The 16536-nt window shown below is 40.8% G+C and overlaps 2 protein-coding genes across 9 annotated transcripts; one reads left to right on the top strand and one right to left on the bottom strand.

Annotated features, from left to right (window-relative positions):
• Positions 1-233: 233 nt before the first annotated feature.
• cnot10 (CCR4-NOT transcription complex, subunit 10) lies at positions 234-12415 on the bottom strand. 5 transcript variants are annotated; one of them, XM_053880685.1, is made up of 19 exons: positions 12203-12415; positions 11632-11726; positions 9486-9647; positions 9131-9281; positions 8758-8894; positions 7970-8053; positions 7822-7905; positions 7438-7555; positions 7209-7358; positions 5741-5943; positions 5540-5661; positions 5007-5183; positions 4646-4726; positions 3775-3888; positions 3557-3687; positions 3296-3328; positions 3073-3200; positions 582-657; positions 234-507 (listed from the first exon to the last, which is right to left on the bottom strand). In XM_053880685.1, the coding sequence occupies exons 1-19, from the start codon at positions 12216-12218 to the stop codon at positions 362-364; spliced, it is 2208 nt and encodes a 735-aa protein (XP_053736660.1). In that variant the 5' UTR covers positions 12219-12415; the 3' UTR covers positions 234-361. The 5 variants fall into 5 exon arrangements, with proteins under 5 accessions (XP_053736660.1, XP_053736659.1, XP_053736661.1 ...); XM_053880684.1 differs by having other exon boundaries at positions 8758-8897; XM_053880686.1 differs by lacking the exon at positions 12203-12415 and adding an exon at positions 11912-12059 and having other exon boundaries at positions 8758-8897.
• Positions 10421-15254, top strand: LOC128768094 (calcium homeostasis modulator protein 6-like). 4 transcript variants are annotated; one of them, XM_053880693.1, is made up of 3 exons: positions 10421-10896; positions 13470-13686; positions 14172-15248. In XM_053880693.1, exons 1-3 carry the CDS (start codon positions 10862-10864, stop codon positions 14589-14591), a joined length of 672 nt encoding a protein of 223 aa, XP_053736668.1. In that variant the 5' UTR covers positions 10421-10861; the 3' UTR covers positions 14592-15248. The 4 variants fall into 4 exon arrangements, with proteins under 4 accessions (XP_053736668.1, XP_053736667.1, XP_053736669.1 ...); XM_053880692.1 differs by having other exon boundaries at positions 10422-10896; positions 13467-13686; XM_053880694.1 differs by having other exon boundaries at positions 10423-10896; positions 13494-13686; positions 14172-15246.
• The last annotated feature ends 1282 nt before the right edge of the window (positions 15255-16536 follow it).

Genomic DNA, 16536 nt, shown 5'->3' on the forward strand with positions numbered 1-16536 from the left:
GTCACACCTCATCTCAATATCCTAACTGAGGAAGGGACCAGAGAGAACCCATGCAAGCATGTGGAGAGCATCCAAACCCCACACAGAAAGGACAGAGGTTGCCTGGGGGTGGCTGACCATGGGATGGTGCTGTTCGGAAGTAATCTGCCTGTTTCTTAATCCAAGTTGAATCATTCTAACAGACAGCTGCAGCACAAATTCACATTCCGTCAATTAGTGAAACACTCCCCACGTTTACAGTAAATAAAATGTATTTAATTGCCAAAACAGTTCAAAATTAAAAAGACAGCTGGAGCTAGTGTGAACTCAGTCCATCTGTCAGCAGCAGGCGGCGCTGTGCTGTGGGTCGAGTGATGGGGGCTCACTTGCGCTGCACTTGTGTGAAGGATGACGGGAGCTGGATGGGCTGGATGGCTTTCTTGCGGGCTTCAGGCGGGGAGACCCTCTGGACCAGGGTGGGCATCAGCTGGTTCCTCTTGATGATCTGCAGAGCCAGTTGGGTGTTTCCTGCAGACAAACCCAGTCAGTTCCCACAGGACGCCAGATGCCAGGTGACAAATGCTGCAGCAAACACCACTCACCATTCTGCAGCTCCAAGTAGACGCCCAGCAGAATGGCTTCAGGAGGAATCTCTTTGGTGTTGACCATGGACGTGGCCTGAGGAAGGGAGAGCACATCATTCAGAACTGGACCTCAGTGCTGCAGCTGGAGGTCCCAGGACCAGGTCCCAGTGTGTGTGACCTGTACAAGGCTTGCATTGTCCTTGTGAAGTGTGAAAAGTCAATATGTAGCACTGGAACATCTGCCTTTAAAGGAACCAACGTATTTGTATATCACCTAATGAAATATGTACTAAACCAAAACTATATTGAACATTTTCCATTTTTATTTTCTGGACGTGTTCATTGATTCTTGCTCAAGGAACTGTCCCAGCAGCAGGATAAATGGAAGGCACCATATGAGAGGCCCACAATAAGCTGAAGCCACTGGATGCTGCTAATGAAATCCACAGAAATGAAGAACAACTGTTGTGTCATAACCAATAATGGAGGCACTGTGGGAAGCACTAGGAAGAACTCAGACACCATCAGTGCAGCGCAGACATTCTGTCTGGAAGCTGCAACAGACGAGCTACGGAAAGGTACATTTGGAAGAAAGGTGGGGGAGTCTGTACTGATGAAGAGTACAGAGCAGGGGGGTCTGAAGTGTTCCAGAAAGGGCCGCAGTGGGTGCATGCTTTTGTTCAAACCCCTTTAACATGCACTGTTTAACCAACCTGGTGTCAGCTGAAACAAGCAGCACCAGACGGACCATCAACTGACTACAGTCTTCAGACACCTGACAGGTGAAGCTGCGTGTAAGTGTAACAGTTGGGTCGGAACCAAAGCCTGTACCTGGTGGACCAGTTTGGGCACCCCTGGAATAGAGGCACTGAATGACCTCGTGCAAAGACAAATGAATGATACCCAGGAAGAAGTGAGAGAAACACTCAACCAAATCCCAGCAGAATTGTTCCAGATGTGCACAGAGATGAAGGAAAAATGGTGCTGATGAAGCAGACTCTCAGATTAAGATACGAGGATGTCGACAAATGAAAGGAAGAGATTGAACATGATGTGTAACAAAACATGACCTCTCACTACTGAGAGTCCAAGAGGAGAAACTTGAGAATAGTTCCACATGCAAACACTTCACTGGACAACAAGCATGTGATGTGACCAGAGGATAAAATGAAGCAAGACCCTGGGTTCATAGTCTTAGGTTTGTCAAGAGTAAGGGACATGATGATGTATTCACTGCCAGAAGAAATAGAAAATGATATCAGAATCTTTGTTGAACACTCAGCAAAATGAATCAGAAAGTCTCATGCAGAGGGTGAGAGAGCTCACGGCAGCCACGCTGGAGTATATTATGAGAGAAAGAAGCATGTGGGAATAAGCAAGAAGGTCCTGGGATGTTAGGCAGATCCACAAGCTCAGAGTTCAGTTTCAAATTGCCCCAAATCCACCCAACCACAAATGTTGTGGATGTCTTCATCTGAAGATAATCCACAGGATGAGCACCTGAGAGTGAAGAAACCAACTAAACAACCTTGCAAAAGTCACTAAACATTGTCCAGAAGAAATTGGATGAAGGATTGCACTTTGCTACCACCACAACCTTCAAACACAACATGAATCACATTCACTAGCTCATTCAAATTACTAGTACCTTTCTCTATAGTGACCCTGAAAGTGCATAGACAATAAACTGACCGACAGAAGGCATATTGCTGTGGACAAATTATATCCAACAAGTCCGTCTCATGGACCTACACAACCCACTGCCACTGGTTACAGCCTTAATATCCCTGACTTGGGTATAACTGCAAACCATGAATGTCCCTGCTACTTCGAGTCTTCAAAGCATGCGCACTACTGTGGATGTTGGGAAAAGAGCATATTGAGCGTGGTATCATAGGAATGCCCACAACCAAACTAATACTTTACTAGTACTTTTGATGGTCAGTAGTGGTTGAGAAAGAACTGGACCGGCCAATACCACAGTACCAAGAGGAAAAACAAACAAACCCTCTGACAAATCAGCAGAAAGCCCAACATCCAATCGACGACAATTTTAGTTGCCACAGCCCAGTGCTGTGTTGAGATAACACTTTCGTTTCTATCTGCAGTGAAATGTTTTTGTGTGCTGCACTTGAAGGCCACCTACTGCAGGACATTTAGCACAGGGCTGGGGAATGATAGATGTCACAAATAAGTCAATGTTTGAGATAGATAATCTACTGAAGAGCCGCTCCTTTTAATGTATGACATCACGTTAATGACACCGGTAATGTGAATGGTAATGATAACCCTGACTGAACTGACCTTTACTCTGAGGAAGTCCTCAAACAATTCAAACAGACATGGTAAACTAAGAGTTAATGAACAGTAATTCTGAGCACAAATCAAAACACAGCTCTGTTAAATCTATTTAAAAACTGACAATGAATAGTTTAATACTTTTTCATCGTCTTGGACAGAAACTTCAATGTAGCACACACGTGAAGCAGATTTTTTAAGAGATGGTCACCTGATGCAGACACTTGCGGGCCTTGTCGTACTCGCTCCTGAGGCAGTAGGCACTGCCGAGGTTGAAGAGCATCATGGCCCGGGCCGAGGTCACACAGCTGGGGTAGCATAACTGGGTCTGCTTCCCTGCTGCTCGCACGAGAAAAACAGAGCCATGTGACTCAGAATCAAAACAGACTTCAACTCTACAATTTTAGTGCAAGATAAGAGACCTTTACACTTACATGATTCCACAGGCTCATCCCCCTTTTCCGACCCTGCAGGGAAAAAAAACACGGTTAACAAAGCAAGCTTGCAGTCAGAGGTGTGGCGGTCCATCAGCAGATGCCTTTAAGACAGTATTTGGAGAGAGTTGCTTTAGACAAAATGATCTCATTTGCTCTCCCCTGGTGGTGACAATGATGTGTTCGCTCCACTGTGCTGCAAATGTGGGTCACTATTGTGTTTGTCAAAAGATGACATTGACACAGTGTGCAGAAGGTGACCTTGGTCCTGCTCCGTGTTCAGCACTCCCATGGACACGTCTGTGACATTCTCAGGATTCAGGTGGGCGATGGCATCAGAGATCCGGTCAAGTGAAATGAGGGACTCGGCTGCATAGAGGTGACCCAGGAACCTGTTTGGGAGTGAAGCCGGAGTAATGACATTGTGAAGATACAACTGATAGAAGAGTAGATACTCAGTGAAGTTTTAAGTGACTCACTTGAGTGACCCTGAGACCTTTGGCTGATACAGCAGTTTCTCTGCATGGTTTAAAGCCATCAGATTGTCTCCCAGTGCCAAGGCAACATAAGCACTGCAAGCTAGGATGGAGCACCTGCATCACAAAGGAGAGGACTCGTTCACAGTGACATGTTTCAGACCACAGCAGATCAGTCATGATGGTGTCATACTAGAAACATCAAAACATCTAAAGCTGCGATGAGCACTGGAGTTTGTACTTTTCAAATAGGAAATTCAAACCAAAAAAATGTTTCCCCTTATTAGCTGCAGTGTATTGGTTTCTTTTTGTGTTTCATTTAGACCAGCCATTTTTAGAGTTCACTTATGATGTTCAGTCTTATGATAAAGGGTGTTTAGTAAATCATCTTTCAACATTATTTTCCTACATTTGATCTGTCACTTGCACGAACAAACAAAACAAACACAGGCTTGGGGATCCTGTTCTATTAGTATATTAATGTTTCTAATTATAATTCATTTTTTAACGGAATTTCATTGAAGCAAGATATATTGTAATTGTTTCATTCGATAACAAGATTAAATTGTATTAGAATAGAAAAAAATGTTTTTCAACACATTCCTGTTGCCTTAATGCACTATTTAATAACATATTAACGGTACTTGACTCCAGAGCAGCTTTTCTGTATCACTGCAGGCATGTAATGTCATGAACAAGTTTGATAACCCCACAGCATTATAATAAATTATATTTGAACAAATCTGACCAAGATATCTCATAAATTGCTATTATAAAATATGTTGTAAATGACAAGGTGGACATGCTGATAAAATAATTCATACTGATGAGTAGAACTTGTAAGCCAGAGAGTGTCGTAGAATAATTTACTTGCCTGAGGTTTTCAACTTCCTGTTTCCTTAGAGGAGATGAAGGTGGTGCAGGAAACAACTTGTCAGATTCTGCACTCTTCCCACTGTCACACCAACACCAGTGATGAGATACATACGAGACATAATTATTCTGCACTCAAACAATGCCGCACACATTCTCTTCCACCACAACACATTTTGAAAATGCCATCACGGCTATTAATAATTGAAAATCACTTAGAAATGTTGACGAAATGAGGTATTTTTTTCAACAATAGATTTGGATTTTGTCTCCATTACTTAGACTCTCCATCAATCACAAAAAACACAACTGAATCACAGAGTAACGTGCACATGAACAACCATTATAAAAACATAACCCACCTGCAGGTGTCGCTGTTCTCGTTGCAGCTCTCAGTGCTACCTGAATGGGTGGACATTTTGGAGCTGTTCTCCGTCTTGACTTCCTGCTGCTGTTCAGGGAGGAGCAGCAGTGCGTTTCTTAAGCAGATGGCTGCAAACTCCATACTTGCTACAGGGATAGCTGCCGACTGGCCCTCACTGAGCAACACACAAATCCAGAGTACATATGAACCAGCATTCGGGTTATCACAGTCACAGGAATGATGGACATCAATAAGTTACTAATTTTCCTTTGTCCAGCACTAGGAACTGTTTTCTCATTTTGTTATTCTTTTATTTTTGCAGGAGACACTAAATATGCATTTTTATTTACCTTTTGACAATCTCCCTTTGATTCAGTGGATGCATTAAAAGACATTATCCTGCTGTTTTCCTGATATACTCAGTCTTCATTTGAGCAATCCTTAAGAGCTGTGTCATGTTTCATGAACCGTTTGCATCTGATTTTAACTGTAATTTGTTGTTGGAGATCTTTGCTGCAAAATAACACTAACCTGTAGACAGTGTTGAGTGCAGACTGTGACGCCAACACAATCTTGCGATGGTAACCTTGACCAACAACAGACTGAACAATTCCTTTTTTACACGGTAGACCTTTGCTCTCCTGCTCCAAACCCTGGAATCGAACCAAACAAAGCAACTTAAAGAAGCAGCCTAAAAATACTCACAAGACATTCTCGTAGATGTGGTCATACCCCTTTGTTAGCCAGGATACAACACTCGGCGAGCCGTAGCCACAGACGTGGATTGGAATGATAAACCTGCACTGCCTCCACCAGACACTCGAAAGCTGCTAAAGGCCGACCGATGTGCAGCAACTGGATGCCAGAGTTGTACAAAAGTTCATAGCGCTTGTTAGCTAGCAGTGCACACATGGGGATGCCTGTGAAGTTCTTAGCTGGAGAACAGAGGTGACAAAAGGGAAAAAATAACCGTCACAACACACATTACACTCAACATCTTAGATCAACAAATGTCAATACTGCAAATTCCAGACTATAGACCACACCGGAATATTAGTTGCACCCAATAAAATAGATCTTGTTCATAAACCACAATGGTCTATAAGCTGTGGGGGCAGTGTTGCACCCGGCTTAAAAATGCAAAAATGAGGATCACTTCTAAACTAGTTTATGAAAACGAGGTCCAGCATCGAGACAGACTCTTGAAACAAACTCGCCAATGTTCTGAACTTGAATCACCGTCCAAAAATCCACATATTAGCTGCGCTGCAGTATGAACTGCAGAGTTCAGAGCAAGAGAAAAAAGTAGCGGCTTATATTCTGGAAATTACGGCAATCACAAGAGGAACATGATGTCTAACCATCAGTGCCTCTAAGAGATAAGAAAACACATCAGATATAAGTTGAAGAAAAGAGGTGGATGAATATATCTCGAAACACTCAGAATTGATTTATTACATATTACATATATATTATTTATTTTACATTTTAATGATTACAATTCACTAAATTCATTGAATTTTGTGGTGCAATTATCAGCAAGTATCATCTCACATTATTAAACATTTTCGTTCTGTTGTCATTGAGCTCTTGATTTATAAATTTGTCACAGAAATATGTAATATATATACAGATAACTCAGTGACTTCAAGAATACTGCACCCATTCGAGAAAGCTACTTGCCTAAAGTTTATGGTTCTATAATGAAAAACATTTGAATTTCTTTTAAATCATATTTAATATTCTATGAATAAGCCCCTTTCTGACATAAAATAAATGACAAGGGGAGAAGAAAAAAAACAAAAACCCCAATCACTTGCATAATTGTCTCTGAAAAAAAAACTGAAATCACAGTTACAGAAAAAAGCACTTTCAGTAGTGATTGTTTTCCAACATATTTTAATTAATTTTTCTCATCCAGAAATGAATTGCATTTGTTTAAGCTATTTTCGATGAATGCACATTTGATAATTCTTTTGACATTCTGTGATTGATAACTCAAGATCTGCAGGTGTGAGGGGCGCCATTTTATCACACAGTAAACTATGTTGGCCAACATGGCAAAAATCTATGTACAATTACTCTATTCAGCGAGTCTGTTACAATTATTGATGAGGGACCGAAGCTCAATCACAGCACATATTCTTCATTGGCTTATTTTTTGGCCTGTCAGCAGCTAGTGTAGTATTATGTTACTCACATTGACCATTGCTGCCATCTCCAAGCTGCGCACAGGTGTGGTCGTTCTCCTGCAGTGCCTTCTTGAAGTAGAAAATGCCCAGGTTGTGTTTACCCATTGCAAAGTGGATGCAGCCTAGATTGTTCCAGAACATGCATCGTACACATTCACCTGACAACACACATAAAGACCCTTTTTAGTAACCAGTCCGTGACCAGTAATCATTCGTGACTACGGGACAGAACCTCACCTGTCTTGATGGGACCAGGGTGCTCCGCAATGTTCGAGCTGTTGAGCAGTTTTATGGCCTTACGGTAGTTTCCTCTTAGGTATTCGAAGTTGCTCTTGAGGAATAGTGAGGGAGCAGACTGGAGAACATGAAACAATAATCAATATGAATTGTCTGCTGTACTGTTCCTTAGTCGACAGTAAAAGCTACTGTCGCGAATATCTGGGTTCCAATGTTCAGACACAAAAGGAGGGTTCCTCCTTAAAGCTAATCTAGAGTTTTGTTTTGTTCTTTCTCTACTGGGTGACATCAGTGAGGCAGCTACGTTGCATAGTATTTAATTCGCTTCTATTGCCATACAAGACGTAATTTGTCTTGGCAAACACATTGGAAACAAGGACTTACATTTCCCGCTGTGTTCATCACAGACTTAATCTCCCTTTTACAGGCTTTGGACGACTTCATCTGGATGTAGGCTCGGACTTTGTACTTCAAACGAAAGAAATGATCAAACAACAAATCATGGAACAAATCATCCAATGCTGAAGCCTACCTGGTGGATTTTGGACTTTGCCGCCTCTATCAAGGCTGTGAACTCTGCTTTCTGGCTCCCTATGTCTTTGCTGGAACTGTTGAGCTGGAGTAAATCAGAAAAGATGGAGTTTTAGTATATCTTATTGAATTTCAACAGTATATCATTTTTATGTATTTTGAATTTTCTTATTTCTGATACTTCAGGGGGAAAGCTAATTTCTTCAACAATTGTGCGACATGATGCAAATAACGGATTAGTCTAAACTAGTCTACAAATTATTCTGAAAGATTTCCAGACAGAGCCTCATCATGTTGGCAGATTAGAAAGATGACCTTTTCAGTACCTTTTTTTTTACATTGTAGACACGGGAACCCAGTTTAAATCAGACATGACGCAGAGCAGTACGGACTGAGTCTGATTGCTCACAACCCAAAGACAAACTGAAAATGTACAGCATTATGTGGGAACTGCATCCAATAAAAGAAAATGCGGTCGGAATCACAGAGGTGGTTTTGGTTCCCTAACCATAACCAAACAGCAGATTGAAACTGGGTTTCAGACTCTCCATTACCGATATCAGTTTATTTTATGCGGCACTGTGACCAGTTGAGATTTGTCAAACACAGCTCTTGATATGAACTTGACACATTTATTTTAGATTCCTTTCAGTCTTTTTTGATTCAAGTGTGACACTTTGGGTTTGTCTAGGGAGCACATTAATTGAAGGCTCTGTTTTCTGTATTTTTCGTAACAACGAAAACAGAAAAAGCATAACGTGTATTGCAATGGCTGCTCCTGAATCATACCTCCCCTTTGCTGTTCTTATTGCCTCCTTGGACTGAGAGCTTGTCAAGCACAGCCAACAGGTGGAGCGCCTTCTCTGGCTGGAAGGTGAGCAGGTACAGGTCCACCAACAGGAAACACACTGCCTGAGCAAACTTCTCTTCTAGGACAAATTAAACAATGATTCCAGGCCAAACATTGTCGGACCAGATCAAAAGCTATCAACTGTATTGTCAGCAAAGTGGAAAGATACGTGATAAAACAATGGGCAGGTGGTCATCATGCTGCAATTCCCATTTCTATCCTATCAAACTGCATTGTTGGTGAAATTCTAAAGACAGAAAAATAGAAAAATGTTCTAAAATGTATAGGAACAGAAACAAAGCAAAACCATACCAAATGGCTCCAGAAACTGGTAGAGCTTCTCCCCGACAGAGATGGCCTCGGAGTACTGTCGCATGTGGTAATGGATGACGGCTTGATTGTAATACAGCAAACTATTCTCCACATCGTCCAGACCATCTACATCCTCTGCAGTAGTGTGTACCTGATCAGACAATTGAGTAGTCATGTGTCAATCTGGGGATTCCCTATTAAACCACTCGGATAGAGGACTGACACTTTCACAAAATTAAACACGATTAAATACAAAATTAAATACGACCATTCATCAATAATGGGATGGCATGACATTAATTAAGAGCCTCACTGAACACATGGGAACATTTACTGACAGCATTATTGAAATTACCTGGTTCTTTATTGCAAGCAGCTTCTGCTTCAGGGCTCCAGTGGTGGTCTGGCCACTTTTGTAAAACTCAACAACAGCTTTATTCATAGCAATCTTGTAGTCTGCTTTGGTTAGCTCTTGGAGAGCAGCAAGGTGTTTGAGGGATTCATCGTACCTGGCAGTCTGGGAAAAAAATAGATCAGTGGAAAAATATACATTTGTTCACAAGATGGAAAAATAGCAGACAGAAATCTACATTTTTGAACACATTAAAGAGCTTTTTTTTTTTTTACAAATACATCTTGAGGAGGAGGACAGCCACTGAGGTTCATAGGAGCACTGTGAGGTACATTAAGAGGATATGGGTGAGATGATCAAGATAGGTTGAGGTGGAGGAAGCCATCTGAGAGTCAAGACGAAGAATATAAGTGACCTGAACTGGCAAGAAAATTCACAAAGCTGATGGAATAGAAATTAGTCGATAAATAGAGTAAAACATCACCTGAAAAGTCAAAGCAAATATAATTGCATAAAACTTGACACAGAGAAGTAAAAAAAAATAAAATAAAAATACAACCAGCAATATTTATCATAGTCATTAATTTAGTATTGCCACCAAAAAAGTGATGTCGATGTCGAAATAATTCAAATCAATATCTGTTTCCACAACAAACAAGCTCCAGTCTTAATTTGACAATTAAGGCACCGAAACTGATGGATACCCATTTAGTTATTATTATGAAATTATACCTTAGGCTGTGTGTGAGTATCACAATGGGAGAGAAAGACCAGTTTCGATGATGAGTAACATTAGCTAACAAAAAGGCTTTATCATTGACCATGCATTAAAGGCAACAATAGTAGTCACTGCAAACTGTTAGAATATCCAAGAATATAAAGCAATGCTTGCAGCTAAAATGCAGACAGATATCAATATTTATCAGAAAATTGCTTTAGCCTAGCTGTAGCTTCCAAAAATGTCAGAATGTGCAAATGTAACCTTTTCCAGGCTAAAGCAAACTTATGAACGTGGAGAAAACAAAGGCAGGAAAATGGCCTTCTGATGAGCCCAACTCGCAGTGCACTGCTCTGATTGGTCCACTTGACTGTATGACTTTGTTGTCAGAAATCTGCTCACTTTGAAGAAGAAAACGTGCCTTTTAAGCATTTACTGCGATTTAAGATACTTCATCCCAAAACGGTATTGTTATGGCTTATTAGGTTTGAAGCCATGTCACCATCACAAGAAATTCACGGGGCTCAAACATCACAGACACATGAATTAATCAGCAATGACGAGTATAATTGGTGATAAATAAATTACCCTGGAACTCTGGCCTACCAGTAGTTATATATACACCACTGACAGCACACGCATTAATCTGTATCCTGGCGGCATGAACTGCACACCGACACGGTGCTCCATAACTCGGTGAGTGTGATTATCTACAAATACGTCAATTTAATTCAATTCAATTGCAACTCTTTATTCAATCCAAATGCACTCATATGATATCACGGTAAAACCATTAATTTATTAATTATTTCTTCTTGTATCTTAGATGTAGAAATGAAATGGAACATATGGAGCCTTTTCATTAAACACTACCTATTCACCTATTCCACATTGGTAATGGGAAACACCTTTTATAACACACATGATTCAAGTAATATTTCAAGTACATCAATAAATGTGGCATAATTAAATAGTCAAACAAAAAGTGAACAGTTAAATGAGATGCTGTTCATTTAGTTTTGATTTAACATAGAAATGAGTAAGTGAACTGGGAGAGTTTTCAAGTTGATGCTGTGGAGTTTTTCAACAGAGAAGATTCTGCACAATTCAGTATCATTTAGACACCATTAAAAAAAGCTAAAATTCGACCTTTTAAATAACTAAATAGGTATGTCATCTTATTACAACGTAGTTAGAACATTAATGAAGTTAACATCGATATTTAGATTTTAGGCATGTAATGTATTTGTCAAGATTGAACATTTCATAATGTAAATGAAAGAGGGCAGTTTGTGGGAGAAAATATGACGTGCGCTAACTATACTAAGCTAAACAAGCAAAAAATACAATTAAAATTACAATTGTTTTTGTTTGCCAAGAATGCCTTCAGAGGTATAGCAGCACGTTTAATATTAAGACGTGAACGTTTACCTGAAACGCTTCATAAGCACCGGCTGCCATCTCCTTCTCCTGATCTGTGATCCCGGGTGGTGGTGGTGAGTTGTCGTGCTTCGCATCGTTTTGTTCTTTTGGGACACAGAACGAGTTCACATTGAGAGCGAAGTGCCAAGTCGATCATATTTATCTGACGCTTAGGTCAAATGTTGCAGTTCTAAGACATTGCATTATCCAATTCAAACGAGTCCAGAAGTTTCACGTTCACTGACTTTGTGGCAATGGTGTAAATACGTGAAGTGCACAAGCAACTTACAAGGACATCAATCTTGATGTCTGACTAATACTGAGAGGACAAACAACAGTTGAACATGAACATTCAATCAGCTAATGTCTCTGCTGCTAAGCTACACGACAGGTCAAAACCCCACTGAGGAATGCAAAGGCAAGCGCGGAACTTCTGGCGCGCAACGTACACGATGGCATGATATTGACGAAGTGATGACCAAATAGAGGTAAAACCCAAAGGCGGTACAGTGCATGAGTTTAGAGACAGAACTCACTCTGGTTAGCAGTGGCTATCGGACTAGCATAGCACCATCCTCACCTGCATTTTCTGCCATTTCTGAGGCTCGTTCAAGGACAATTCTGCTGTGTTTCTGAGCAGAACGGACACTTTAAGCGTGGCTTCTACTTAACAACAGGAGACCGGTAGATATATTTTTGAAACTTTAGAATAATAGTGTTACACATTGAATTAAGTCGCCAGAATCTGAACGGATTTGTTCTAACCAAATGCTTCACAATGGTTGGATGACAGTTTGCTGCACACAGAGGCCGGCGGTGGCACAGCGCCATCGACTGGTCTGGAGGCGTAACAAATAGACCTCTGGGTATATTAGCAGTTCAGAATGCGTGTAACATGTGACATAATTTGCAATGATGTCTGTGTTAAAGAATCAAAAGCGACAGATAGCAATACAAATTCAAAAAACACGCATGCATGTTAAATTAGAGTCATGTTTAGAAAGAAATAGAGTTGTTAGTTAGATTACATTTTGCTCTGTGTTATGCTTCACGTCTTCCGTCTTTCACCCTAGCTCTTTCTCAGCTTTGGCAGACTTCTTCTTTCTCATGGAAAGGGGTCTTGTCTCCAGCAGGACCAAGTTCTTGTTGCCAAGCTGAACAAATGATCGGTTGGCTGTTTGCATAGCCAATTGAATATTTTTCATTTGATTGTCTGATTTTGCGTCCCTCAGGTCAACACGTTGTCATAACAGCTGTTGTTACTGTCAGGAAAATAATTGCTGTTGTCAGAGTTGTACAAGCATGTTCTCTAGAGCGGCACCATGTGGCGATAGACCGTATGTACATCATTATGCTCATGAGTTTAATCTCATCCTGTCACATGCTTTACAAACCGAGCGGTTACTGAAGTAACTCAGCTCATTGGTAAAATGAGTTTTCATACTGACACACTCTCCCCCGCCCCCATCGAGGCGGGGGAGAGTGTGTCAGTATGAAAGTGAAAAGTCCAGAGTCCAACACCACCCGGTCAAAATGGAAAAGTTTACTCTCTTCCTAAACCTTGCCAAACAACAGCAATCCAATTTTTTTCTTGGATGCGTCTCTTTGCTGACGGCTTGGGGAGAAAGGATTTTCTCATCTGTGCTCTTCAAATGTCCTTGCAATCGCCTGAACTTCTGGTATGGGATGGTTTTCCTTCTGGTGCCTGCGATTGCCCTACTTTTGCTGGGATACATAGTCAGTACAAAGATGTGGCGACTGGTGACAGGCGTGTGCCAGTGCAAGAACATGTCCTGCAGTAGGAGGAGGACCTCAACATGCATGTGGAACTTTTTCCGTATCAGCAGCGCAGCTTTTGTGGCCCCCTGCAGCTGGATCGCAGTGGCCTTGCTCAGCGGCACTTATTATGAGTGTGCTATGAGTGAAACCATCCAGGTGAAACAGAGTCAGAGGCTGTGTCGTAAAATGACTGAATACTCCACCCAAGACTGTCTGAGGAGGTTTCCCTGCATTCCAGACTCTGATGCCCAAGAGGCTCTCATCATCATCAGAGCTCACTCTCAGGTCAGATTGGTCTTTCTTTTTCGTGTTGTTTCAAATTCAAATTGAATGTAACTTGATTATGTCATATATATAGTATCAGATATGTCAGCAAGACTATATCTGTTAATAGCAATCTGGCCATATACATTTCAGCAACAGAACCTGCATCTTAATTTCTGGATTATACTGCACGGCACATATTTAATTCACCACTGACTATGTTGATGTGTATTTCATTGTGAGTGCCATTTGTTGAACAGCAAAAATGTTTTCACTTCCTTCTTTGGCCTGAGACTCTGTTCGGCTGCACATGTTGAAACAGGAAGTTGACATTAACTTCATACATTAAATCAGATGGAACTTCTCCTTTTTTGAGCCAATTGGCAAAATGGCAGTATTCAAATATATAATGTAAGTTGAGAATATTTGTATAAGCATTTCTTTAAAGAAGCACTAATTTCACTCATGTTGAATAAGAGGCCCTTTGCATGCTCACTGTCCATCAGATTCTTGGCTGGCTGGTGATCGTCTCCCTCATCCTCTTCAATGTGTTGCTGACTTGCCTGGCCCGGTGCACCTCCCCTATCAGTGACCAGCAGCTCAAGTTCTGGTGGTCGTATGCCCAAGAGGAGGCTAGCCTCATGGACCAGTACACCAGTAAGCATTCCAAGGCACTTGCTGAAAGGAACCTGAAGAGCTTCTTCAGCCAGATCCCACCGGAACAGATCTTCACTCCCTCCAAGGAAGATTGGGAGAAGATTTCCTCCCTCTACAAGTTCAGCACCAAAAGCCAGTTCTACAGCACTCTGCACAAATATGTGGAGAACCATGGCCTGGCGAGCATGGGGTCCGTCAAGTCGGTCGACTCAGCAGAGGCTAATCCAGCTGTTCTTGATTTCATTGATGAAGGCCGAGCAGTTATATAAGATGTGGCATCCTTTCTCACTTGTCATTATGAGTGAAGTTAAACATGAATTTCCAACTAAGAGCAAGACTTGCCTGTAAACATGATTCAAAGGTGAGTTGGCTGTTTGACTCCCAGCTTAGCACGCATTCTTCTTCTTTCTTGTGAAATGCTACTACTTAATGCTTTTTTGGCAAAACATTTTTATTAAAATTTTCACAGAGAAAATAAAGCTTATTGCATATTTTGAATGAATAACCACGCAGACACATGCCTAAAAAATAATCATCATGCTACAATTATTCATCCAAAGGCTGCTCAATAATTTTAAGACAAAAATATAGGTTTTATACAAGATATATATAATATTCAAGTTCCTTGCTTAATAAACGTCTCCATATTTTGCTTTGCTTCTCTCCAATGGAAGTCATGAAAGCATCATCCGTGTCAGGGAATAATCCTGACACAAAATAATTTGGAGTCTAATGGTGTGCAATTCCATAAAATTTTAGCCATTTGCTAATTTATTTCTTAACAAAAATCCTGGTCATTGCCACATTAGGTGAAGTTACCTTCACAGTTCTAAATTTTGTGCAGATATATCTATTGACGTCAACCAAGGGCACGCACGCCTTCCTTAGCCTGTGTCCTGTGTTTTTACCCAATGTACTATATGTTATAAGCACCATTTTGTCATTTCGTCTTTTGATGGCTTGTATCACAGCATGCTTCAATAAATTTGCTGTTTACAATAAAAAGCTTTGAATCTGTTTTTGGTGAAGTCATTGAGTTGACCAAATAATTGATCAGGTTATTTACATTTTACCTAATATTCCTCAGTTTTGATCTACTGTTAGTTGTGTGTGTGTTTAAGTATATCTATCCTAGTGAGGTCCAATTTTGGGGAAAACAGCTCCTAGTGGGCCCTTATGGCTTTGTGGGGCCCTTTTGCCGGACCAACAAGGTAAGGCCTCAATTTGAGGAGGATGTCTTCAAAATAACTGGGTCACTATAATTAGGTTTAAGTTTGGGCGTCCTGGTTAAGGTTTAGCCATGTGTTTTGGATGGTTAGGTTTAGGGTAAGAGGCTGGGGAAGACATTATTGCAATGAGCGGACCCCACACAGATAGCGATACAAACCCATGCGTGTGGTCATTGTATAGCTATACTTGTGGTGACCAATTCTTGGAAACACACTTACTTGTTGCAACCTTAAGCTTTGTGGGGAGATCTTATCTATTTGTTTTGGTTGTTCAGGTTTAGGGTGAGAGACTGTGGAAAGCATTACGTTTATGAAATACCTCCACAAAACATAAAAGCATGAGCGGATGTAAATGTGTATGAATAAATCTGTTTCATGGTGGTTTTTTTTAACTCTGATCACGAGGAAAATCTTCAGGCAAGATGGTAGTCTACAAGACATTTAGCTTCTTCACTGACTAGACACGATACATATTGGTGCAAATATTGGTACTATGAATGAACTCCGGCAATATGAATTCATTGGAGCTTCACACTAAATATGATTTCGATGATCAGAAATTAGCTGTCATTACTAGCAATGAGGCAGACAGAAAAAGATGAACAATTTCCCAGAGAATAAACTGGTGTCATCTAATAATACAAAGTGTAATTTGATGGTCTTTATTAATTCTTATTATTTATCATTAGTAATCAATGTTTATTTGCAGATGTGTTACTTGACAGCATGAACAGAAAAACAAAACAAGTTGAAGATACTTAAGACATACATTTCAAAATGAAACAGAAAAACTGGTGTGTTTTCCGTATTATTATGTGTTACCAAACGATTTCTTTCCACTTAGTGATGCCATTAGTGTCGGTGGCACTTTGCTGCTGTCAGTCCTCATACATTACCAGCCCCTCTCAACTTCCACGCTCCTTATGGGAATGGAAAACCACTGAGAGGATTGTTCACTTGCTCTTTCTGCATTGCTGCTGACGCC

This window comes from Synchiropus splendidus, chromosome 12 (assembly GCF_027744825.2).
Source record: "Synchiropus splendidus isolate RoL2022-P1 chromosome 12, RoL_Sspl_1.0, whole genome shotgun sequence".
Classification (NCBI taxonomy): Eukaryota; Metazoa; Chordata; class Actinopteri; order Syngnathiformes; family Callionymidae; genus Synchiropus; species Synchiropus splendidus.

What these genes read in the sequence shown, in the direction of transcription:
- cnot10 (XM_053880684.1), bottom strand. An exon ending in GAGAACAGCGACACCTGCAG is followed by an intron (nt 4,727 to 5,006) that starts GTGGGTTATGTT and finishes TTGGTGTGACAG; the next exon opens with TGGGAAGAGTGCAGAATCTG. An exon ending in CCCGCAAGTGTCTGCATCAG is followed by an intron (nt 658 to 3,072) that starts GTGACCATCTCT and finishes TCCCTTCCTCAG; the next exon opens with GCCACGTCCATGGTCAACAC.
- LOC128768094 (XM_053880691.1), top strand. Translation starts at nt 13,156, where the DNA reads ATGGAAAAGTTTACTCTCTTCCTAAACCTTGCCAAACAACAGCAATCC. An exon ending in TCATCAGAGCTCACTCTCAG is followed by an intron (nt 13,687 to 14,171) that starts GTCAGATTGGTC and finishes ACTGTCCATCAG; the next exon opens with ATTCTTGGCTGGCTGGTGAT.